At 34.6% G+C, this 22,853-nt stretch overlaps 1 protein-coding gene across 1 annotated transcript in view; it reads right to left on the bottom strand.

Moving 5' to 3' along the window:
• SPATA16 (spermatogenesis associated 16) overlaps positions 1-22,853 on the bottom strand; it is a 253,666-nt gene that overhangs the window by 158,232 nt on the left and 72,581 nt on the right. Inside the window, exon 3 of the mRNA XM_035278772.3 lies at positions 20,693-20,838. Within this exon, the coding sequence (XP_035134663.3) occupies positions 20,693-20,838 (146 nt within the window). The remainder of the gene's footprint in view (positions 1-20,692; positions 20,839-22,853) is intronic.

Genomic DNA, 22,853 nt, shown 5'->3' with positions numbered 1-22,853 from the left:
GTCTGAATATTTTAACTGTAAGCTAAATGATATGACAATATATGAGAGCTACAAAAATCGCACATAAAATTTTGTGTTAAATCAATATAAGGCATTGTTTTCAAATAATAAGTGATGTTTTCACTGAATTGTGCCTTAGCCATATAGTCCCTTGAATTCATCTATAGTTCTGAGCATCTGTGAAGATCATCACCATATTGGAGGGTGTCTAGAATGAGTGATCTGGAAAATATAGTGTGTGAAGAATAGGGAATGAAATAAGTATCTTTAGAAAGTAAAATAATATCAGTAAGTGTATTCAAATACAAAGCCCTTCCATGTAAAATATAGAATAATTATTCAATGTAATATCAGATGAGGCCAGGCAAAAATCAGCTATAAAGCTACAAATAGCCCAGTTCAACATAAGGGGGTACTTACTAACCAATGGTGCAACAGGCTTTCAGAAGAGTTTCCTCTTACTAGAAGCATTTAAATGGTATTTAGAATGCCATCTGTCAGGACACGTAGAAGAAATTCCTCACTGAGTGGGAGATGAGGCTAAATGGCTTTCAAGTATATTCACAAAAATTTCTTCTAATGCATTATCCAGCACTGTGAAGAGGCTGATATTTTTTCCCTACTTGCAAACTAACAAGTTAGCCTGAAACGGTTTTATGGAAGCTGGTAGAAGATATGAGCCTCCAGGGTCAGAGACAAAGGACTGTTTATTGTTCACAGCAATAACAGTAACCAGAGTATATATATATTTTTGACTGGTTCCCTGAACTACAGATCTGAGACAGTGATGAAAGGAAGGTCAGGTGACACCTTCACACGCAGTAGGTTATACTACATGAGAAAAATATGAGTTCAGAGGATGTCTATCTTTTGTAATGGGCTTTAAGCATGCCTATCTTTTGCTCCAGGAAGAAGCACTACATCTTGCAAGGCTGTAAAAAGATTTGTCTTTGCTTCCAAGGCTGTTTGCCATACAACCATCTTTGAAAAGATAGTTTGGAGCAAAGACCAGTCAGTGCCTTGCTCACAAGACATGCAAAAATGCCATACACATGGATAATTGTTTCCTCATAGAGACAGATATTTATTTTTATTTTTATTCAGATTTTTGCTCTGTTGCCAAGGCTAGAGTGCAATGGTGTGATCATGGCTTACTGCAGCCTCAATCTTCTGGACTCAAGAGATCCTCCCACCTCAGCCTTCTGAGTAACTGGACCACAGGTGCTTGCCACCACACTCAGAAATTATGGATAACTTTTGTTCAGATGTGTAAGACCTATTTGTTATATTCATGCCATTAATAAATTTGAAAATCATCCATAACAATGGAAAAATTAAGATATCACAGGAAAGTGACAGGATACTTAATATTGAAGAGAAAGTGGTTACTTTACTACCTATTTATATTCTGTCCTAAGAAGGAATTAGGTAGTTTATAAAATACCTATGAAGTTAATGAAAGTAAAAACAACCTACAGGAAACAAATAAAAATAAATAAATTGAACTATGTCAAAATTAAAACCTCTGTTCATCAAAGGATAATATAAACAGAATAACATAGCAACCCACAGAATGGGAAAAAAATATTTGCAAATCATGTATCTGATACAGGGTTAATATCCAGAATATATAAGAAACTCCTTTTGAATCAACAACAATTTAAAAGACAACCCTGTTAAAAATGGACGAAGAACTTTAATAGACACTTTTCCAAAGATGATATACCAATCAGTATTTGTTAGGAAAATTCAAACCAGAACCACAATGAGATACCATCTGACACCCATTAGGATAGCTACTGTAAAAAATCAGAAGTAACAAGTGTTGGTAAGGATGTGGAGAAATTGGAATGCTTGCACACTGTTAGTGGGATTGTAAAACGATGCACCCACTATGGAACAAAGTATGGAAGTTCCTCAAAAAGTTAAAAATAGAATTACTACATGATCCAGCTTCTGGGTGTACACCTAAAATAATTGAAATCGAAGTCTCTAATACATATTTGTATTCCCATGTTCAAAGCAGCATTATTCATAACAATCAAAAAGTAGAAGCAACCCAATGTCCATTGATGGATGAATGGGTTAACAAAACATGGTACCTAACATACAATGGAATACTATTCAGCCTTAAAAAGTAAGGAAAGCAAGGAAATGATGACACATGGTACAACATGGATGTACTTCAGACCTTAAACTTAGTGAAATAAACTAGACACAAAAAGAGAAAAACTACATGTTTTCATATTTATGAGGTATCTGGAGTGGTCAAATTTATGGAGACAGGAAGTAGAATGGTGATTGCTAGGGGACAGGAGGATAGGGGAGCCAGGATTTGTTATTTAATGGGTATAGACTTTTAGTTTTGCAAGATGAGAAGAGTTTTGGAGATTGGTTACACAATGTGAATGTACTTAACACTACTGCACTGTACTCTAAACACTGGGTAAGATCATAAGTTTTGTAAGGTGTCTCTTACCACAGTTAAAACAATGACAACAAAAATAACCAATGTGGAAGCAAGATTAAAAGTAGGGAGTTAAGATGAAGCCTGGATGAGGTTAGCACACAAATAATATATCTGAAGATCCTAAAAGATTGGTTGAGATGGATTGTACATCTAGATTTGCCTAGCTAATGAGAAGAGGGTCCATAGCCAGTATTAAACAAATAGCTGCTCAATCCAAGTATTTCTTGGTCTACAATCAGGAAAATCAGCTTATCCAAAGATGCCCTATAAAGTGACGATCTGTGTTCTCAGTAACAGATTTACAAAAAAATTCAGCAAGTGTTCCATATTGTTGCTTCTTAGAACTTCTTTCAACATGGGCTGCTGGCACGGTACTAAATCGCAATCTAGTAACTTAAATTCTGGGGTAGGTAAAAAATGAGAATAGAAAGAAAACTTATGCAACAGTGCTGCTGCTATACAGAGATTCAGTGAAATCTCAGTGGTTTTGTCTTAGTTGGTCATTTGACTTGCTAAAAAAGATGTATCATCAGAATTAAAAACTAAAGTATAATAGTTCTCCGCCTATTGAGAAGAATTAAAGAGTTCATGCAGTCAGTTTAAATGTCTTCAATAGATAATCAAGAGAGAAAAATGGAATAGCCCAATTTAATTTACATTGGAGAAAAAGAACTACTTTATAACGTATTAGTGCAGAAAACTTGAAATAAAGGCATTGGATTTTGAAACAAGAAAGTTACAGTAAATTATTGTCAAACAAAGCATATTGCTCTGCCAAAACACTAGCAAAGTATGTTTTGCAAAAGCATGAAAGTAAAACCTAACTTCAGGGAAACAACAAGAAATCACTCTCAAATATTACTTGAGATCTCAGCATGTATGAGGCAGAGGAGAAGATAGGGTTTAGATAAGTCAAACAGAAAACAACTGAAATATTATGTCCATGTTTAAAACATGAGAAAACCCCCAAATTACAATTAATTCTGCAACTAATTAAATGTGAAAATGATTAAATTACGGTATTGTCTCAAGTGAACAACAAACACCTATTTTTTGACATAATGAAGAATTTATAAAATAATTACTTAAAAGAATTTGCTATATTGTCACAACACTGAAAAATCTATACTCAGAAAGAAATGTTATATTGTCTATCTTCTTTAGAGAGCTAGTAATGAAAACACATCAAAAATCATCAGTATCTATGTTTAAGTATATTTTACTCTAAAATTTGAGTATGACATTATCTTGTTTAGAAAGACAGAATTTCTAATAATACAGTAGGGGATTCAAATAATACATTTAATGAATCATCTATGCCAAAAAATAAGAACCTTTAGAAGGGGGTCTTCTTGGGGTTCAAGTCTTTCATGTTTTTCATCCAAATGAGCATTCTCAGTTAACATGCATCAAATAACCATCAAAAATAAGTATGATTACTCGATCTTTAGAAGCATGCGGTAAAATGCCTTCTTGAGCAATGGAGAACATTTCTTTTTTCTACATTTCTTTGACTTTTAAATTTCAGTTAATTACTCTTTATCCACTGCAGACCTCTCCATGTTGGAAAGTAATACTCACCATTACAATTCACCTTTATATATTCAGCACCTAAGTAAATGCCTGGCACACAATAGGCACTCAATAATTGTTTATGGAATAAAGCAATGTTAATGAAGTGGCTGAACAATGCTTCCTCAGGAACCCCCAGAGAACCTAACCATATCTAAGGTTCACAAATGAGATCCACATCTCTTGTGACTTGAATATACCCAGGAGCTCTCCACCAACTTTCATGCCTGTGTCCTCGTTGAACACCAAATGTATACAATCTTACAGTTCGTACCTTAGGCTGATATGATCAGGAACTAAAGGCAGTTAACAAAGTAATAACAGTGTAGAGATAGATAAGTAGAGCATTTGAAAGAAATTCCCAATAAAAATTATTTTTTGTAATTTGAAAATCTGGAAAAAGGTTCTCATCTTTGTAGACTGTAATTGTGTCTTTCTATTTTTTCTTTTGTCTGTCAAATGACTGGATAGAGTGAACATGAAATAAATTCCCATTTATTTTTCATCTACATTGTAATCCCAAGACTGTCTGGTAAAAGCTGTTAGTAAATCACTTGGTCAGTTCTCCCAACAAATTGTCTTTAAGCAGTCCAGTATCAGCCTATCTTTTGACATTTTCATTTTTCGTTCTTGACATTTTCTCTTAAAAAATAATACAGTGTTGACCCTATTATCTTTCCTTCAGAGTCTGTGAACCAAAATATCAGCTATCAACTCTCTTGTAGAAAAGCTATCAAGGATCAGAAACCAAAGATGTAGATGTAAGGACCTACTCATCTGTCTGTCTAATACTGGAGGAGAGGGTAGAGGACTAGTGGTGGCGGTTCAAGAGCAGTGTATTGACTTTCACATGTTTTTTCCTCCATGTGCTGTGTTACTTGGATGAGATGTATTTTATTTTATTTAATTTTTTGCAGGGGACTGAGTCTCACTCTGGCACCTATGGTGAAGTGCAGTGGTGTGATCTCGGCTCACTGCAACCTCTGCCTCCCTGATTCGAGCGATTCTACTGCCTCAGCCTCCTAAGTAGCTGGGACTACAGGCGTGCACCACCACGCCTGGCTAATTTTTCTATTTTTAGTATAAGCAGGGTTTCACCATGTTGGCCAGGCTGGTCTCGAACTCCTGACCTCAAGTGATCTGCCCGCCTCAGCCTCCCAAAGAGCTGGGATTACATGAGTGAGCCACCGCACCTGGTCAAGATATATTTTAAAATGATTACTTTGAAAGGTACAATGAATTAACTTCCCTCTGTTCTAACTGTTGGAAATTACTCATGATTAATTCAGCAACAATTTTTGAGTGTAAACCACATTCCAGCCACTATTTTGAGTAGCCTTATTGTATGGAAATAAATATCTGTCTGCATTCTATTATTTTTTATGCTGCCTTCAAATAGCAAATTATACAAGAATTTTTAAAATGAACTGAAATATTGTATACTGAATTGTGTAATTTTACTGGATAATAAAATCATACCCTATTTCTTTTAGAATCTGAAAAGTATAGGAATTTTGATGTTAGAGTCTTAGAATTAGAGGGATGTTTGATAGAAAAATCAAAACCATTTGTGTATCAGGTGTTAAAATTACTCAAATCAACATCATAATCTTTTGGTGTGTGGAAGTGTTAAATTACATACAGATAACAATATTTTACCTACTAAAGCCCTTTTGAGCCCTTCTACCAAAAGAGAAATATTGATTGTTATTCCTATGCTTTATGACATTGTAAGATTTCTATATATGGTGTGTGGGTTTCCTTTGTTAAATTAACAGAATTAGCAGGAGTTCCACAATGGACGCTGTGTTTATGTAGATAAGTCCAGCTCAGCTAAACCACCAGGTTATATACTATAGATTGCAAGTTTAAAGTCAAAATTTAAATTGGATACGGACTTTGATATAGGAATTATCTCAATATTGGATTCAATGTTTAGTTATAGATCAAATTATCATTTCTTTGAGGAATTCCAGTTAGGGAAATCTACTAATTACTAATATTATAAATGAATATATTAATGATTTCCCTTTGCAATACACACTCCTTTCTTTATTGACTAAGATGAGCCAATCCCCCGTTTTGACATTCCATCCTCTTTGGCTCACTGTACTGAATCTCAACCTGTTGTGACTTGTACCAAATAGAGTGTCACAGCACATTACTTTGGAAAGAACATGTTTTCTGGATATTTTTAGCAGTGCTGCCATTTCTGTGAATGTAGTGATAACAGCATATATTGTGTTGCTTTTGTTGAAAATGCTATGTTAGATACTAACTGACTAGCCCTCAACTAAAAGTATTAACCTAGTTGAGAGAAATAATAAAAATACATATGTAACCAGTAATCAACACATCACAACTTGAAACAGTTTAATTGTGGGATGCTTGTAAGGGAGATGAAAAAAATTAAAGGTTTAGCAAGGGGATTTGCAAAGATAGGACAATGTAAAACTTAAAAAGGACTAATCTGGAAGGCAATCAGAAGACATTGAGTTTTGAGCTGCCTTTGAAATAGTCACATCAAGGGAAGGAAGGTAGAAAATTCAATCGGGAGAATGACTCAGAAATGACTTGGTGATAGAGGATGGTCAGCCATATTAACAACCTCCATGTAAATTAGCTTGGCTAAGGCAATAAATTGATCATTGAGGAAGGCGGGAGTCTATTAAGGGGCTGTTCATTCGTGACAGGATTTTTAATTTTATGAAAGAAACTGCTAATGCTTCAGGGATTACTAAGAAAGCACATGATGGAAACCCTTTTAAAGAAGACAACTATTGCAATTATTCTGAAGAAAGATGAGAAATCCAAATGCTGGGAGAATGCTAACGATGCTGTGAAAAAGTAGAGTGGTTCTCAAAGGGCGGCCTGCAAATTTTCTAGAGGTGCCTTGACATCTTCAGGTGGCTCACAAGGTCAGTTTTCATAATAATATTAAGAAATTATTTTCCATTTTTACTGTATGACATTTGCACCAATGTTGCAAAAGCCATGGTGGGGAAAACTGCTGGCTTCTCTGCAGGAAAGCAACAGGTGATACCAAACTATTCTGGTACTTACTGAGTATATTTTTACCATTTATGTGCATTCACCCTCCATTTTTTTTAAACTAATTTCAATCCTTGAGTATATGTCTTTTTAGCATTTGGTGGGATGATGTAAGAAGTATGTATCAAGCACTTCTTCTGCATACTAAAATATAATAGCTGTCTTGGGGGAAAAGCACTTCTGCACTTGTGCCATTGTTTACATTTATGTGCTGAGTTAGCCACTGTTTCTATGGAACACTATATTTTACTTGGAAGAATGACTAACAAATTATGATTATCAAACTTGAAATTTGGCAGACATTTTCTAAAAAATGAAATGTGTGCCTGTCACTTAAAGGAACACAACTGACAGTATATATTGCTAGTGATGAAAATTTGAGCTTTCAAGCAAAAATTAGAATTTTGGATAACTTACATCTGTCACTGTGAGCTTGACAGTCACCCAACACTTTAAGACTTTTCTGATGAGGTTGGCGATATTAACAACCACAATTTAAAAATCTGGTTTTGTATAATGAAATAGTTCAACATTCAGAAATCTGCATATTTTCTAAATGATCAACAGGTGATATTACTAACTCATGAATGAATCAACAATCCAATGAAGTAAAAGATGGACTAATGGCTTTTTATGTTACTGAATGCAAAGTTGATTGATATGGTTTCAGAATCCATGTTGCAATTAATTATTAAGAAACTACCACTTGTGAACTGCTTGAATCTGGGAGGCGAAGCTTGCAGTGAGCTGAGATTGCACCACTGCACTCCAGCCTGGCGCCTGGCAACGGAGCAAGACTCTGTCTCAAAAAAAAAAAAAGAAGAAGAAACTACCACTTGTCAAGTTTTGGTGTAGTAACAAAGAAGAATACTGAAGATTATCTGAAAAGACTACTCAAATTATCTTTCATTTTCTAGCTGCATATCTTATGCAACACTGAATTTTGTTCATATAAGTCAACCATATTACAACATTGAATGTAGAATCCGATATAGGAAATCAGCTTTCTTTTATGAACTCACTCTTGCAAAATATAAGACAATGTTACTGCTTTCATGCATGTTTAAAAATACTGCATATTTTTTCATAAAATATTTATGTTAGGTTATCATTTTGAAGTGAATGGGTATTTAGATGTTTTAATTTCTAAGTTGTCATTTCTGTATGGAAAATATTTAGAGATGAGACTCACATAAGCAAAAACCCATTGGGATCTTTTATAATGTTTAAAAATATAATGGGGTTATAAGACCACTATACAAGTAAATAGTCAAAATTTGGATGAAGGCTGTAAGTGTGAGAATGAAGATGAAGAAGCATGTGGATAATTTGCATTATATTACACCATCCTTTTGCCCTCCTTCCTAAGACTAAAATAGCTTCTCTGCCTTTTTTGGGTGCATACATGTGACTTCTCAATGTTATTTTCACATTATTTTCTTTCCACAAAAACCAAGAACTACTTTCCCAGAGCCTTTATTTGTTGAACAGATTCAACAAGGAAAGCTTGTAGGAACTAAAAGTCTAAAAACAAAGCAAAATAATAAGGTTAAATGTAGAGTGAAATATGTATTTCTTTCATCTGCCAATTTCTCATTGTTAAACACTCAAAAATCAGACACTGCTTTAAATTCAACTGTCTTCTGTGTCTAAGTCATATTTGCTAATAAAAGCTTGATAACTGGTAATAACATAAGAACATTTCTATCCAATTACAAAATTGTTTTGCCTAGGTGAGCCAGGAAAGGTACATGGTCTGCATTTTTCCCGGTGAGGAAGAGTCATAAGAAATGTATGTGTCACATCTATAACCCTGTGAGCAGTTACAGACAGTGCCACCAAGGAGACATTTCTTCTCTAACTAAAGGTGTTATAACTTAACATATGGCTGCTTTTCAGACTTCTATGAGAAATGAGAAAAGGTCACAGACCCAAGAGAGGATGAATATGAAGAATTCTTGCCATAGCAACAGAAGAGAATATGAGGAATAGTTTAAGGGAATACAGCAATAACAGTATAGCCGTGGGATTTGCAAAATGCCTGCTAAGGCTAAATACTATGTTGTCAGTGATGTAGAATATCTATGGAATAACCTCAAAAATATCCATGTCCAATACACATTCCTGAATTGTGAAAAGTCAAAGGGGAAGCAGAATGGTATCTGTTTATAAGGTCATCAGCTCTTCAGAGGTAAACTAGAGTGAGAGTGAGTCATGCATACTCAACAAGAGACTTCTATCTGGAAAGGAAGTGGAGCGAAAATTTTAAATATCAGGCATAGGCTGGCAAGAGTTATAAAATGAGTAGGGGTTGGCATCTGAGTCTTTTTTTTTTTTAATCTGCTCCAATAAAAACTGGTTTGTCTCTTGCTATTTGTAACCCTGTATGTAAATAGCCTATATAGCGACTTCTCCACTCCAAGTGTCCCAGAAAAGACCATTAGGGCAAGAAAACATTGAGGGAATTTGCTTGAGAACAGAACACAAACATCATTTTTACAGTATAACCTGGGTGAAGCAGATTCAGTGGGAATGAGCTTTAGTTCCTTAAAACTGCTGGTTAAATTTGGAAATGTGGATAGTCTTCCAGTTTTCTTCTAAGCTAATCTTTGAAAATATTTTTGGACATCTAGTATTCATCAGCTTTCTGTGTTTCCCTAGAATTTCTCAGCTTTAATGTTGGTCCTTACCTAGTTCAGTTTTTCACTACTTGTCTGGAAATCTTTTTGCATGTAGAGGCAACAAATTGGGAGGCTAAAAACAGACATGTCCCCATGGGGACCATCAGAATAGTTTTCTCCTTGTTGATAAGCATTAAATAGACCAGCCACTCACTGTGCTAAATAGAGCAAATGTGCTCAGGAAAAGAAGTTTGTGAATTCTAGACTTATAAAATTTCAGGGTGGTCACCTGAGGTGTTTGAAATATCACAAAAGTGATTTTAAGGCTGAAATTTGTACCGAAGTTTTTCATTTGCAAAACACTTTTGCATCTGTAATATCATTTGACCCCTTTCACAAGTGTTGAGGAAGATACTGTCATTATCTTACCTTTAGAAATCTAGAAATTGAGGCAAATGGCAATTATGTGACTTGAGAAAGTCAAGGCTAGCCAGCAACTGTGCAAAGATTCAAATTCAGGCCTTTAATTTCTGAAGTTTGTTTCCCTACAGTATAAGGAAACTTATAACTTCTCTTTTGTCATTACGGAGTTAATCCTCGACAATCTAGAACTTTTTTTTTTGCTTTACCCGAAGCCATACCACTTAACACGTTTAAAAATTTTTAAAATCTTAAGTGCACGAATGCTTTTAATGCCCCAGTGAGAATTACAGAGGAGGAGGTTGCAGAAAGGCTAAATGACTTGTTCAACTCATTAGAATGGATTTTAGAGCCGATATATTAGAAAGTAAGAAACAAATATAAAAGAATCATCCTAAAATACGTGAATAAACCCACCCACAAGGACTGTCTGTGCGGCCTCTCTGCCAGCTTCAAGTATCAAAATGAACATCTCCTGAAGGCAGTACTCAGCATGGGAGCTGTGCATTAGCATTCCCTAATCTGTTTTCTAAGGACTGCATGGAAAAGCAAAGACCAAATCAATAATAACGAGTAGACTCATATTCTAGAGTTCCCCAACAACAGCTGCATTGTTTCATAACAATACCACTCCATTACGTTCATATATTGCTTCCTCATTGATAAACTATTTTCATAACCGTGATTAAACAGAAAGATAAAGGCCAACTGGGCACCGACCTCAGAGATAAGATCAGGCTAAATTTTAAGAGGAGAAAGAGCGAAAGTTCAGATGAGAAATAAAACATCAAGCAAGATGTCCATAAATTAAACTAAAATGTCTGGGTGAAGAACCATGGGAGGAATGGTAAAGTCAAATAGACAATCAGGAGTGCTGTAGGCAGAGCTATTTTAATTAGTAATTAAGAGCTATGGTAAAATGAAAAAAAAGATCAATATATGCCTTTACAAGGTGGTAAGTATATTTAATATAAACAGAGCATAATCCCTTTATCACATCTTTTGCGATTCCGACAGCTCCCCAAGGAATCTGATCCACCTTCAGAACATGCCGCTGTCTGAAAGCTCGAGAGAGGCCTAACGTGCTTTTCTCTGCCTTTGCTATGTCTTTAAATTTTCCTCTTATTATACATAGTCATTATTGTCTTCCTCCTCCACCCCCCAATTCCTCCTTCTCTTCTTCCTCCTCCTCCTTTTCTTTAGTGAAGAAACTTCTTTTTATTATTATTCTTTTTTTTCCCTGTTGCTGTAACAGTGAAGAAATTTTCTAATATGTCTTAGCCATCTGGATCTTGTTTCTTGTGTTCATACTAAGAAAAGCAACTGATAGGCCGGGCGCGGTGGCTCAAGCCTGTAATCCCGGCACTTTGGGAGGCTGAGGTGGGTGGATCACGAGGTCAAGAAATCGAGACCATCCTGGTCAACATGGTGAAACCCCATCTCTACTAAAAATACAAAAAATTAGCTGGGCACGGTGGTGCGTGCCTGTAATCCCAGCTACTCAGGAGGCTGAGGCAGGAGAACTGCCTGAACCTCCAGGCGGAGGTTGTGGTGAGCCGAGATCGCGCCATTGCACTCCAGTCTGGGTAACAAGAGCGAAACTCCGTCTCCAAAAAGAAAGAAAAGCAAATGATAATCCTTAGAAACTTAGCCACTTTTATTTGGATAATATGTGGCTATATTTAATTATTTTCTGGAATTTATTTGCTTTAATCTTCATTATCATTTTCTTACGTTTTTTTATACAAATAAAGCTATGTATTTACCCTGAAAGGCTATTTTATGAATTCATATAATAATCACAAAGAAGAGGGAGGGTTTCAGGTATAAGAAAGGGGAGGAAAGTGGTGATGATGTATGTTAGCAGAGCCTCGTGATTTAAAAGTTGTGTGGTGTCAATGTTGTAAAATAGACTTGCTAAATGTTATTGTTCACAAATCACACATGAGGAAAGCAAGGCTTTACAACCCAGTGAGTGAAGTGGTAGCTGAGTCTGGGTTTTATGGTTTCAAGGACAGTGTCTAGTATTTCTCAGGGCTACGTAACCTGCAAGGGAAGTCCTGCAGGTCTTAAAGATGGTATGATTTTCATCGTTTTCGGGATGCAATGACATGCCAGCCAGCATTTCTGGAGGAAGACTAATGACCACAATGCCACAGGTTTGCTGGGATGTAGTTCATTTGCCAGGGAATGGGGTCACAAGAAAACCTTCTCAGGAAGTTACTGGAAGAACTAAGTAAGATAACTTATGAAGGGCCCAGGTTCCACCTGCCACATGGTGGGTGCTCCATGAATGCCTGTTCTTGTTCCTGCTCGAGAACTATTTCTTAATGTAGTCAACTTTGCCCTGCAGAAAGGAGCTGTATAATCATTGTTCTGTACAGTAGGAACAAAGGCAGTATAATCTTTGCTCTTTCATAAAAATTGGCATCTTTTATTTTTTTTCTTAGGGTTTAAAGGAAAAGTTGGAATGTTTAATGTGATCTTCAGAGGAAGCATCTTTTTATAGGTGGATTTATTTTCATAGGAATACAACAGCAAGAGACATAAAGTACTAATGATCCATATAGCATTTTTATCTCTCCTGACTTCTCAGGGAGGCAAAGTGCCTAACTTGCAAAAAGAACAACCAGATATTTTTAAAATAGCAATGCCAGGATTTCCTTTTATTTTATACATACTTGAAAGCCCACACAAACATATAAACTCATGCACACACACACACACATACACACACAGTTTGTTTCATTTAATTGGAATAAACAGTCAGTAATCTATGAATCACAGAGGAAGTAAGTAAGAAGAAACATTCTCTTAGTTGAGCCTTTCTTTTAAGAGTTGATGAAAATGCGTACGGATAATATCATGTCTTTCAGAAATGAATGGCCATATCATCAAAACAACCACCCATATGTTTTCTCAAAGCAAGACATTGTGGTGTTAAGAGATATATACAGGTAAGACTACATCCTTTTCTTTTGTATTCCCAATTATTATCCCCTGGAAGCAGTATCAACACACATACTTAGCAGCCAATAGATTTGTTCATATCGGGAAACTGGCCCCAGCAATGATTTTTGGCACCTGCGATGTTCCCTATTCTTTTGTATAGTTTTGTTTAAGTTCATCCAAGGTCAGGAGAATTATTTTATTCAATGTTATTGATGTGTTACATTTAGTGGCCAAATTTTAGACTCTCAGTTCCAGTAAAGAAGAGAGCATTTAAAATATCTCATTTCTTGATGTCTGCAAGAAATTTGCAAAATTCCTATTACTTCTACTATGAATCAATTCATTCTAAAACTCATGAGTATCTGTAATGCTTTAAGTGAATATCACCTTTGACCATAATTATCCCCCAAATTGTGATTGATGACACCCTAAAAGTTGTATTTTCCTAGGAGCTTTCCAATTGTCTACTTTATTGAGTATATTATGCTCAGAAGGGTATTTTATTTATTTATCTATTTGAGACAGAGTCTCACTCTGTCTCGTCCAGGCTGGAGTACAGTGGCTCCATCTTGACCCACTGCAGCCTCTGCCTTCCAGGTTCAAGATATTCTCCTGTCTTAGCTTCCCAAGTAACTGGGACTACAGGCATGAGCCACCACACCCAGTTAATTTTATATGGAATTTCACCATGTTGGCCAGTCTGGTCTCAAATTCCTGACCTCAGGTGATCCTCCCACCTTGGCCTCCCAAAGTGCTGGGATTACAGGCAGAAGGGTATTTTAAAAATAATAGTCATCTTTATGAAAATATAGGGCTTATTTCTATTACCACTGAAAAATTACCTGTATTTGTTATTGATGGTGGGATTGCAATAAAACACAAGCCTGATATGTTTTGAGATTTAGGGATGCTTTTAAGCAGTTTACTTGGATTAAAGACGGAAAAACAGAGGAAAAGGGAAGTTAATTAGGAAAGTCAAAGCTAGTAAGTGTTAAAGCAGGGATTCAAATCTATGCCTTTGTTTCATTTTCTTATGTTTTGATCCATGAGTTACTTAGATGTGTATTGATTAATTTACAAGTATTTGGAGGGATTTTCCAGGTATCTTATTCTTAAACTGATTTCTAATTTAATTCCATTATGGCTATAGAACAAGCTCAATAAGATTTAAAAATGTTTGAAGTTTTAATTGAGTCTTATTTTCATCTCTAGCAGTGTACCTTCTCTTAAAGTCTACTTTGATAATAACATAGCAAAATTGCGCATTAAAAATAGCCTTTTATGTTTATTGTATGGTATATCATTTTTCACTTTTTAACTTTCAATGTATGCTTTTTATAGATAGTATTTAGTTGAGCCTTGCAATGTAACCCAGACTGTAGCCCAGGCTGGATTGCAATGGCACAATCTCAGTTCACTGAAACCTCTACCTCCTGGGTTCAAGTGATTCTCCTGCCTCAGCCTCCTGAATAGCTGGGATTACAGGTGCCCATCACCACGCCCGGCTAATCTTTGTATTTTTAGTGGAGATGGGGTTTCACCATGTTGGCCAGGCTGGTCTCAAACTCTGGACCTCAAGTGATCCATCTGCCTCGGCCTCCCAAAGTGCTTTATAGACGTGAGCCACCACGCCTGGCCATTCTCTGCCTTTTAATTGAAATTTTCAATCAATGTGTATATGTTTGATGTAATTACTGACATAGTTTGGATGAACTCTGCCATCATGTTACTGTTTTCCAGTATCCCATCTATTTTCTGCTTTTCTCTTCCTCCTTTCCTGACTTATTTTCAGTTAATTAAATATTCTTTAGTATTTAATTTTAAGTCCATTATTGGCTTTTTAGCTAGAATTTTTATATTTTTAATCATTTGCATCTTTAATTTATCATAGTCTACTTAGAGTCAATATTGTACCATTTAATGCAAAAAAAGCCTTATTATAGTAAAATTCCATTTGTTCTCACATCCAAGGGCCTTTGTAATATTGTAGTCAAATATTTTACATTGGCATGTGTAATCTTATTTTTTTAAATTTAGTTAATATCATAAAATGCTATTATTTTCTGTTTGAACATTTGTCTTCAAGGAAATTTTGAAAAGGAAATATGGTCTTTTCTATTTACAATTGATCACTCTGGTACTTGTCTTTCTTTTTTGTAGTTCAAGTTTCAATCTATTGCCATTTCCTTCATTTCCCTTTATCATTCTCAAAGTGCAGATCTGGTAAGGATTAATTTTTTAACTTTTATTTATATGAAAATATTTTCATTTTATTCTCCTTTTTAAAAGAATATTTCTGCTGAAAATAAAATTCTAGTTTAAATTTTGCTTTTAGTACTTTAAAGTTGTGTTTCCATTGTATTTTGGCCTCCATAATTCTGATTAAGAGTCACTGACAATTTGTATCATTGTTCCTCATGCTTAATGTGTTGCTTTTCTCTGGGTGCCTTCAATATTTTCTCTTCAGCTTGGGTTTTCATCAGTTTGATTATGGTGTTCCTAGACGTGATTCTCTTTGAATCTGCCTCTCTTGCTGAGACTTACTGGGTTTTCTTTTTTGTTTTTAACCAAAATGGAAAATTTCCAGAAATTGTTTTTTATATCCTATTTTCTCTTTCCTCTTTCTCTGAGACTTCAGTTACATGTGTGTTAGATTTCTTGTTATCATCCCTGAGCCGAGGCCAGATCACTGAGGCATTGATTGATTTAAAAACATCTTTTATTTTCTATCTCTGGTCTTTATAGTAGATAACTTCTATTGATTTCTCTTCAACTTCACTAACCCTTTCGCCAGCATTCTCCAAACTGATGTTAAAGTAATAAATTGGTACATTTGAAATTTCAGATATTTTATTCATCTATGCTAAATCTCCGTTCCGCTCTTCCTATGGTTTCTGTTTTTTTGTTGGGATTCTCATCTCTTCACTCATTACAACTATTTTTACCTTAAGATTCTTGAACGTGTTTTCATAGGTTTGCTGAAATCCTTGCCTGCCAGCTCTACATCTGGGTCTTGAAGATCTATATCTGGCTCTACATCTTGAAGTCTATTTCTATGGACTGCTTATTTTCTTAAGTCTCATTTTCCCACTTCTTTGCATGTGTGGTAATTTTTAACTTTATGCTGGATATTTTGGGTGAGACTTTGTGGAGAATCTGGATTATGACATATTTCCTGAAAAACATATTAAGATGTTGAGGTGTTTTTGTTTTTTTCCCCTGTGAAAGAATGCAATGGCAGATACTCTTGTTCTTGTGAAGCTTGGTTTTGTTTTTTGTTAGGCCAGGCCTATTTTGTCTTTGAATTCAATCTTAAGGTGTGGTCCTTTTGGTAGGACATGGTCCTTACTATTAGTATGCTCTTTCTGGGGCTCAGCTGAGTACCTGAGGTGCTCAGTGAGGTCTCTTTACCCTGATACTCCAACATCTCCAAGCACTGCAGGACATCTAAGTATTTTCATTCAGCACTTAGTTCTGTGGCAGGCAATTTCCGTTACATGAAATCTCTTTCCTCACATGCATGGCACAGTCCTTGGCTAAGAACTTCCAGTAAATTCCCATGCAGACTTCTGTCTCTCAACTCTTTCACATAGCTACCTTTTTCTCGGCCATGTTTCCTGTAATTATAGCTTCCTCAGCAGTTTGCTCTTCTAATCTCGGCCTCTTCAGTTTGGTGAGACTGCAGTTTAACTTGATATCTGTGTCCCTGAACTAGGGCAGAAAAATAAACCGAGAGAAAAACAGAGAAGATTATGGGGCTCATCATGTGTATTTTCCTTCTTTCAGGGATCACAGCCCTGCTCTGACCATTGTCCAATGCCTGAAAGCAGTTGTCTCATGCATTTTGCCCAGTTTTACAGTTATTTACAGCAAGGAGGCAGATTCAGTACCAGTAATTGTGTCATGGTTAGAATAAAAAATTCATGAGGTTATACAAAACCTTGTGAAATAGTACTTGTGAAGTAAGTACTATTATTATAAACCAGTTTAATAAAAGATTAAATTCAGTCTAACTAGTGAGTGGAGGAGTCATAATTTGAAGCTAGGCAGTCACATTCTAGACGCTGCGCTCTGACTAAATATACTGTGCTGCCTCTGCAACATAACTGATATTGATTTCCTTTAGAGCATTTATCATACTCTTTATCTCATGTGTATGCCAATATTTATTTATTTATTTACACATTGTTGGCTTCTTCTGCTGGTGTATAAGCATCATTATTTCCTGTTTATAACTGTCTCTCCACTGCCTAGCATAGGAATAGGTTCTGGGTGGAAATATTTAATAAATTTTTAAAAATGAATGAATGAACTTAGTTACTACCATTATAAAACAAGTTTTAAAATAGGGATTTTTCTTACATATTTGGTACTTTAGACTTCATCTTGTCTGCCACCTTGTGGCAACAAAATTCTGCAATTGAAAAAAAAAACCTTGAAGGTACGGAATATACAAAAGGTGGTATGTACCATTAAAATCTTTACAAGCATATACATCAAAATGTATTTATATAAGAAGAAAAGAATAATAGCAGGATTTTAATCTTGATACGATGGCAGTAATTACAAATCGATCTTTAGAAATGTTCAGAACACCCTCTGATAAACAGGTGCACTGGTTTGATGAAGTGAGCAGAGATTCAATGTATTAGAAGAGTCCAAGCACTACTTTTGGCGGAAGTAAAAACGATACTCACATTTGCCACTTGGGATATGTAATGAGTAAAAACGAAGAGCCATTTTGATAATAGTTGTTTCCAGAGCCTTTGTATCGCTGACGATGTTGGTTTAAATGGCAGTGCTTAGCTGATTAATTTCAAAATGTATCTTTGTTGATCTTAAAACTATAAAGTTATGGTTCTTGTAGACTTCTTTATGACAAAACAATATTCATTTATTTTTATCAGAAGCAAAACTGCATGATGGTTTTTAAGTTAATTTTTGTGTTAGCAAGTCTCCTAAAGATATGCAGTAGACCTCACATTTACATAAAATTAAAGGGAAGATGCTTCAGCAAATGCAAATAAATGCAAAAAAGGAATATTTTAATTTTGATCCATGATTAGTATCAACTTGCACAATGTGATAATAATACAAAAGCAGAATCCTGCAATGAGTGTTTCACTAATGGTTGGAAGCTATTTAGAGACCAAATATCCTGAATAATTAATTAATTAAATTTTATTTTATTTTTGATATGGAGGCTCTCTCTGTCACCACGTTGGAGTGCAGTGACACTATCTCAGCTCACTGCAATCTCTGCCTCCCAGTTTCAAGCGATTTTCCTGCTTCAGCCTCTCAAGTAGCTGGGATTACAAGCACGCGCCACCACTCCCAGCTAATTTTTGTATTTTTAGTAGAGATGGGATTTCACCATGTTGACCAGGATGGTCTAAATCTCCTGACCTAAAATACATTTGTTAATTATATTTCAGATTGTTTTAAAATCTAAGATCTTTCAAGATGATTTGATATTAAAATCATCTATACTGACTTATGCAGTTCTGTAATATGACCACACCAGCAAAATGATATATTTCACTTGGTGCATTATTAATTGCACAAATGGACTGTTTAACCTCCATTGATTTACATTTCTTATTTAATGCTCAACTTAGGAACAGCAGCAAAAATTATTTTACAAAAGTTAATTTCAGTATAATAGGAAAAATAATCTTACTATTCACTGTTATGTATGTATTCAATTCAGTAATTTTCAAGATCTTGGAAGAGCACTCTTAGTTTTAAAGCAGAAGTTTTCTAATTCTAAACAGTGAACCTTCTGAAGCTGATTTTTGCATTCTCAGGAATTGCAACATCTTATTGTTCTTATATTTGGAATATAATGGAAGTTTTGATCTTTCATTCTCATTACTCTTTATTTTTATTTTTTTTTTTACTGAATTCTTATTTACCAGAGACTGTTACTTATTTTTAATAACATTGAATTAATTACATTTTGACATGACCATACCATTTGGAACCCTTTTATTATTAAATATGATTCAAAAATTCATCAAAATACTAGATGGCTCTTTTTATGTGTGATTATAACCATGGAGAAGATGAAGTATGATTACTTTTAATGCATCTCAATTTATATTGTTTATGTATGACTATAGATTTTCTGAATATTTTGAAGTCTATAAATAGCTTTTAAATATTCATTTCTATTTTAAAAATTCTTACTTATTTATATTCTTTTTTCACATGATCAAATATTTTGTATAATTGAATATTTTGTAGTCTGTAGTTTTCAAATATTTTTCTTATTGTGCTCACAAGTCACCCAGGTGGCCCAGAAGTTGCAATATTTTGACATACTGAAATATACATTTATCTTTCCAATATTTCTTCTTTCAAATGGAAATAGAACAAAATTCTTTGACAGACCATATATCTTCATTTTTTCTTTTTGGAAACTATGGTTGCATAAAATGTTTCCAGATAATATAGGGAGTACAATTTTCTTTTAATGCCAAAGGGAATCTGCCTTTAGTTTCTGTAGTTTACTTAAGAGGGAGAATGGCTTTCAAGGGGTTGTCCTGTGAATTTCAAAGCTATTTTGTTGTCTGTAGGTTCGTGAGGTCAAATTTAAGTTCACTACTAGGGCTGTGAAAAATCTTGGGTAGAAAGAACTTTTACATCCTTGTGGACGTGAATTTATAAATGCCTTTTACCATGTTAATAAATCTCCGATTTATGAATGAGTCTTAAATATAACTGATTATCATGGTCCCCAGTTGATTATTAAGAAAACAGGAATTATATTTTCATATTGATATTAGTTTTCCATTTGCATCCAAAAGAAGTACAGGATGTGAGATCAGAAAATGAACAACACAAAAGTTGTAGGTAAATTGCTCAAAGTCAGGCAGGGAGGGATAGAGACATCACAATTTCAAGGAAAGAGTTTGTTGAAAGGCACAATATAATCACTATCTTCACTGCAGATTAAAACTGATTATTACCCATGAGAGAAAGACCTCTAAAAAATAAAATACAGGAGAGGTACATTTTTACAGAAGGAAAGGCAGGCCTGGGTAACACTGGGGATTCTAGGAAGTTGCATCGTGACACACAGATTCATTCGTCTAAGCAAGGATAGAAATATAAAAAAGAAAAATTTAAGGACATAGATAAAAAGTATTTCATACCTGTGGAAAGCTGTGCAAAGGATGCTAGCGTCCTTTGAATCAGCTAATGTGATCACCAAATAAGCCATGAAGTTTCAAGTCTTGGCTCATACTTCACAGTCAGAATTCCACAGCTGTAATGTTGAAAATCCTTCTTCCCTTTCAATATCACCTCCCTTACTCATCTATTCTCTCCCTCCTTTCTGCATCAATTTGCTTCTGCAGTTGTCTGCTTCTTAGTTTTGTCCTGCATTGTGAATAGTTTCTTGTGTCTCTACTTCATCTATTAGGTTTTGAGATTCCTTTGTGGTCTCCATGATTGCCTTACTTGACATAAACCAAGTAGTAAATAAATGTTTTTTGTTTCCTTTTTAAACTGAAATAAAATGGAAGGTGATCTGGCAAGCTCAGATAGTACCCTCCACTAGCATAAACAGCATTTGCTTGCACTTAACAGCGTATGATTTTACCTGTGTGCATGATTCAGGGCAAGATCTGGTTTCCTCATCCGTAGGTAGCAAATAGCAAGCTTTGTCTCAATGAAACTTGCCACGCTTGCTATGTCTTCAGCAGGTGCTTCAAATGATTCTCCCAGAACTGCTCCTTTGCTGCAAAGCTTTAAAAAATATTATACTTTCAGAATCCGAATAATCTTTCACATAATTTATCTTTTAAATAAGCAAAATATATACGTTTTATTTTTATTCCTTTTGCCTATGCTTGCTTATATATTTTACATACATGTTAAAAGTATATGTGATACTTTTTCCAAACTATAAGTAAACTATTAATATTTTGATTATAAATTAAATTGTTCCTGTTCTATATACTGTAATATAAAATAAGAGGCACATTTTACTGTAAAATGCTTCCTGTAAAATATTTTTAAGGTATGATAGATTTTAAAGGAGTGCCAGTTGCTAAGAATGTCTATTTTAAAAATAAAGCACACAATAACCAAAGGCATTAACAGAAAGCCAGGCATAAATCATATTAAATACCAGTGCTTTTATGAAAACCCAGCTGAGCAATGATCTAGTACACTATCAAGTTTGATTTAATATAATAAGGGCTATCGGAAGTAAACTCCTAGGAGCCATTAACGTGATCGGTGATTAATTTGAGTCTGAATCGTATTCTCTAGTATGTTATTGAAAGAAAAGAAGTGAAAATTTATTAGAATTTATTGGCAGAGGACATAGTATCTGAAAAACATGGCAAGAATATGAATTCTTAATAAAAATTCCAGGAAGTCAATGGTTTCTGGGCATCACAGATAAACTGTAGAGAAAGAAAATAATCAATTCTTTTGAGAACTCAAACATTACGAAGTGTCGATAATATGACAAGGCATGATCAGCACTTTTTTTCCACTCAGAGTTTTCTACTGTTCCTTGGAATTAAGGCTGATGGAAAAGAAGTGCTATCTACTGTTCACTGGTCTTATTCAGGGTATCTCTTTCTTTGCTCTTTTCTACCTCCATCTGTGTGTACACTGGGGGAAAAGTTTTGCCAGAGATAGTATTATCTGCAGTTAATACTTATTTATATATACTTTAGTATAAAATTTATTGTATTCTAAATCCTGTTTGCTTAAATGACAAATTTTTTGATAGGTTAAGTCTTGAGATGGTTTTGCCATTTATATTAATGTTATTGTCATTTTTAAAATGCAATTTGTCGTTTGAATGTACTTATATTCTGTTCTAAAATGCATTTACTTTCTTAGTAAAGGCTAAAAAAAGACTAAAGGCTAAAAAAGAACCTAGAATCTAGATGTTCAATATCCACAGTTTGAATTGGTAGTTACCTGGTGCTGTTATCTTTTGCTCGGCTATCTTGTCAATTCTGGAGATTCATACTATTCTTAAAACCCTTTGCCAGTTGGATGAATGAAATATGTTACTTTCTTCATTTAGTAAAAAAATGCTTATTGAGCATCTACTATCTGCCAGACAAAATTGCTCTCTTCACATTTTAATTTAAATTGATTAGGATTTTTTTCATAAATTGGCTATTTTTAGCTCTATATAAATTTCTGTTTCCTATTCCTTGCCTATTTCTATTGACATGTTAATCTTTTTATAATTAATTATAATAAATATTTAGATGTGTAAGCTATTACTCCTTTCTGGTATTCATAATATGTACATAATAAAATGTAGGGACTCTACCCACAAATAATCCTTCAAAAAAGATCAACTTTTACTCATGTTTTGTAAAGGCTCTCAGAGTACATAATTATTTTGAAAAAAATTATTTTGAAAAAAAAATTAGCGAAGACTATTTGTGGAAGATACAGTGGAAATGAACTCAGTCAACGCTAAGTTTGGATGCTTCATAAAGATGAGCTGATAATATTGGCAATAAAAGAAAACATTTAACCCAGATTTATTAATTTTTCTAGATAATCTCACCTCAGGTGTCAACGTAGCTGTAAACAGGCTTGAAAACATAATTTTAGAAAGCATGATAGTTTGAAGATGGCACTTTGAGACAACATCCCCTTTCTTCTGCCAATCTGATCCTAGAAATACCTAAACAGAGTTTTAGGATCCAGAAATATCTAAACAGAGTTTTCCGTGAAAGAAAGAAAGAAAAAAAAACCAAAGAGGCTCTTTCGCACCATCA

The sequence above is a fragment of the Callithrix jacchus genome, chromosome 17, assembly GCF_049354715.1.
Source record: "Callithrix jacchus isolate 240 chromosome 17, calJac240_pri, whole genome shotgun sequence".
Taxonomy (NCBI): Eukaryota; Metazoa; Chordata; class Mammalia; order Primates; family Cebidae; genus Callithrix; species Callithrix jacchus.
The sequence above is the reverse complement of the archived record's forward strand: the minus strand, read 5'-3'. Positions and strand labels throughout refer to the sequence as shown.